At 45.9% G+C, this 3,637-nt stretch overlaps 1 protein-coding gene across 1 annotated transcript; it reads right to left on the bottom strand.

The window, feature by feature from the left end:
• Window positions 1-507: 507 nt before the first annotated feature.
• On the bottom strand, window positions 508-2,698 carry LOC130463754 (uncharacterized). Its single transcript, XM_056832983.1, has 2 exons — window positions 2,150-2,698; window positions 508-567 (listed from the first exon to the last, which is right to left on the bottom strand). The coding sequence occupies exons 1-2, from the start codon at window positions 2,696-2,698 to the stop codon at window positions 508-510; spliced, it is 609 nt and encodes a 202-aa protein (XP_056688961.1).
• Window positions 2,699-3,637: the final 939 nt, after the last annotated feature.

Below are 3,637 nucleotides of genomic sequence, written 5' to 3'. Positions count from 1 at the left end.
CAGAACTTTTCTGAAATGGAGGACCTTTCCAAGAAAATAAAGGAGAAAGAAGCTGAGTTTTCTCGTCTTGAGACTCAGTTTAAGGAGTTGGAGGTCCAGCTGGAGGCGGCTAGCAAGGAGGTTGCTTCGTCAAAGAGCGTTCTCGACCAGTCGACCATGCTAGGTGAGAAATCAACCCGAAGGGGTATGGAGCTTGCATGGAATGCTGAATTTGCAAGTGAACGTCCCTTTAGCTGGTTCGAGAAGTTCCTCACCTATCAGATTGAGGTGGGGAAGGCTCAAAAGGAAGGACGCACTCCTCCTGAGTTTGTACCCAGCGAGGATGAGGAATGAGCTCCTACGCGTCTTGTATTTATTTTGAACATGTTTTCGTGACGCCTTGCTTAGTGGCTTTGTGCATAATTTTTGTAATTATGACTAACTTTTTGGAATGACATGGCGTCTTTTGAACGTCTTATTGCTTTTTAGCTTTTGTCATCATTTTTTTTTTTTTTGCTATGATTATGTCTAACGCCTCCAACTTGAGACGTCAGATGTCTGCCCTGGTCTTTTTGCCGAGGTCTTTTGCTACTTTATATAGCTATGTGTTAGAAATGTGTATCCCCTGTGTTCTAGGTGATCATCCTAGTGAGGGTGCTAATCTGGGCCACTTCTTAGGCCTTTAAACGACTAGTCTTTTTTGGGAGAGCGCTAGTTTGCGTTTCTCCGAGGAATTTGATAACATATTTGCCATAAGGATTTCCCATCAAGGCCGGCTTGCAGGGAATTTTTCATTTAATGTTTAAAACATGCTACATGGTGCGTCTAGGTTCTAGACGTCTTTAGAAAGCATATAATCAAGATAAGTGTCGATCTAGAAAAAGTACTTTTTGAGGTTATCCGCATTCCATGTACGCAAGATCGGACGTCCCTGCATATCCTGGATCCGGTATGTTCCGTCTCGAACCTCCTCGTAAATCTCATACGAACCTTCCCAAGTAGGGGTGAGTTTCCCTTGTTCATTGGCGCGTCCGACGGCTTCCATTTTCCTAAGTACAAAATCTCCAACTTTAAGTATTCTTCTAGAAACCCTTTTGTTGTACTCCCTCGTCATTCGGAGTTTGTATAGCTGTTGTCGTAGAGCCGCGTTCCCTCTGGTTTCTGGTAAGAAATCCAAGGCCGCCTTCATCATTTCCCAATTGGCATCTTCATTAAACAACATGACGCGCAGGGTTGGTTCACACATTTCAATGGGTAGGACGGCTTCAGCCCCATAAGCTAACAAGAATGGTGTTTCTTCTGTGGAATTTTTTACCGTGGTCCGTATAGACCATAAAACATTGGGTAACTCGTCGGCCCATAAACCCTTTCCCTCATCAAGCTTCTTCTTCATCCCTTCAGAGATGATTTTGTTGAATGCTTCTACTTGTCCGTTAGCTTGGGGGCGTCGTACTGATGCAAAACATGCTGTGATACCATGGTCAACCAACCAATCTTCCAATTTGGGCGTCTTGAATTGTGGCCCATTGTCGAAGACAATAGACTGAGGCACGCCAAATATTGTGATTATGTTTTTCCAGATGAATGCTCTCACATCTTGTGCCTTAGTGTTCTTTAAAGCTTCAGCTTCTACCCATTTAGTGAAGTAGTCGACGACTACTATTACATAACGCAGTCCTCCTGGTGCCGTCGTATAGGGGCCTAATAAGTCCATCCCCCACTTGGCGAATGGTATAGGGCTGGTGATTGGCGTCAGTTTCTGTGTTGGTCGTCGAATTAGGTGAGCAAATCGTTGGCATTTATCACACCGCTTGACCAAATTGAGGGCGTCTTCTTTGAGAGTGGGCCAATAGTATCCGGTTCTTAAAGCTTTTTCGGCCAGGGCCCTCCCTCCTATGTGAGAGCTGCATAATCCCTGATGAAGATCTTCCAGTATCTCTTGCCCCTTCTCGGGGGTTACGCAGGGAAGAAGAGGCCGTGAGAAGGCTTTTTTGTATAGAGTTCCATTCCATATCTCAAACCAGGTGCATTTCTTTTGTAATCTTTCTGCCTGCTTGGGGTCATCAGGGAGTACTCCATTCATTTTGAAGTTGACAATATCATCCATCCAGGTGGCTGTTCGGTCTAAGATGTCTGTTCTCGAGTCGTCAATGCTTTTGGACTGTTTTACCTCCCAGAATAGATGACGTGGCGTGTCGCATGATGCTGAGCTTGCTAGTTTGGATAAAGCGTCTGCCTTGTTATTTTCAAACCGGGGTATGTGTTGTACTTCAAAGTTAGACAGCTGTTGAACTTCTTGACGAACTCTTTCCAGATATTTTATCATGGCCTCATCCTTGGCCTCATATTCTCCTTTGACCTGACTGACGATTAACTGCGAGTCAGACAAAACCAGGACGTCTGTTGCCCCTGCGGCTTTGCTCATCTGAATTCCACATATCAGGGCTTCGTATTCAGCTTCGTTGTTTGACGCGTGAAAGTTAAACCGCATTGCATATTCGTAGATATCCCCTTCTGGTGATTCGCAGATAATGCCGGCTCCTGACCCGTTCTGAGTGGCAGAGCCGTCCATATGAACTATCCACTGGGTTTTCTCATTCTTCAAATAGGGTGGCTTGGTCAGCTCCGGGATGAAGTCAGCAAATGCTTGTCCCTTTATTGCCTTCCGCGGTTCATACGAGATATCAAACACGTTAAGCTCAATTGCCCAGTTGAGCATTCTTCCGGACGCTTCAAGATCGGTGAAAGGCCGCTTTAGCGGTTGATCCGTGTATACTACCAGTCGATGAGCCAGGAAATGTGGACGAAGCTTCTTACTAGCCAAGAACATAGCAAAGCCAAACTTTTCGACTGTTGGATATTTGAGTTCAGCATTCTGCAGCATGTGACTGACAAAGTAGACAGGTAGTTGCGTCCCATCCCTCTCTGTAAGCAAGACGGCACTTAGTGCGTATTCTGAGATGGCAAGGTACAGATACAAAATTTCCCCTAAGAGAGGGCTGACCAGTCGTGGCAAAGTATGCAGGTGTTCTTTTAGGCGAAGGAAGGCAGCCTCAGCTTGCGACGTCCACTCAAACTGGGTGCCCTTTTTGATGGTACTGAAAAAGTAGTGACACTTGTCTCCAGCTCTAGATAAAAATCGTCCCAAGGCGGCAAGACACCCAGTTAGGCGTTGCACATCTTTGACCGTCCTTGGCGACGTCATATTGATGACCGCCTGCACTTTGTCCGGATTTGCTTCAATGCCCCTTTCGTCAATCAAGAAGCCAAGGAACTTGCCAGAAGATACCCCAAATATGCACTTCTTGGGATTGAGTCTCATCCGGTATGTCCTGAGGGTCTCAAAGGTTTCTCTCAAATCGTCGAGGTGATCCATCTTCTGCTTGCTTTTTATAATCATGTCGTCGATATAGGCTTCTATATTCCTCCCCAGCTGCTTTTCAAAAACTGTCTTCACCAACCGTTGGAAGGTGGCGGGGGCATTTTTTTAACCGAACGGCATTACTTTGTAGCAGTACAATCCTTGTTCCGTGACGAATGATGTCTTCTCCTGATCTTCGGGCCATAATGGGATCTGGTGAAATCCGGAGTAGGCGTCCATGAAGCTCAACATGGCATGTCCGGCTGTTGAGTCGACGAGTCGGTCTATCTTTGGCAG

Source organism: Spinacia oleracea, chromosome 1 (assembly GCF_020520425.1).
Source record: "Spinacia oleracea cultivar Varoflay chromosome 1, BTI_SOV_V1, whole genome shotgun sequence".
NCBI classification, from domain to species: domain Eukaryota; kingdom Viridiplantae; phylum Streptophyta; class Magnoliopsida; order Caryophyllales; family Amaranthaceae; genus Spinacia; species Spinacia oleracea.
The sequence above is the reverse complement of the archived record's forward strand: the minus strand, read 5'-3'. Positions and strand labels throughout refer to the sequence as shown.

Coding starts and splice junctions, on each gene's coding strand:
- LOC130463754 (XM_056832983.1), bottom strand. CDS start 2,698: ATGCTCAACTGGGCAATTGAGCTTAACGTGTTTGATATCTCGTATGAA. Junction 568..2,149: donor CACGTCATCTATTCTGGGAG/GTAAAACAGTCC, acceptor TATATAAAGTAG/CAAAAGACCTCGGCAAAAAG.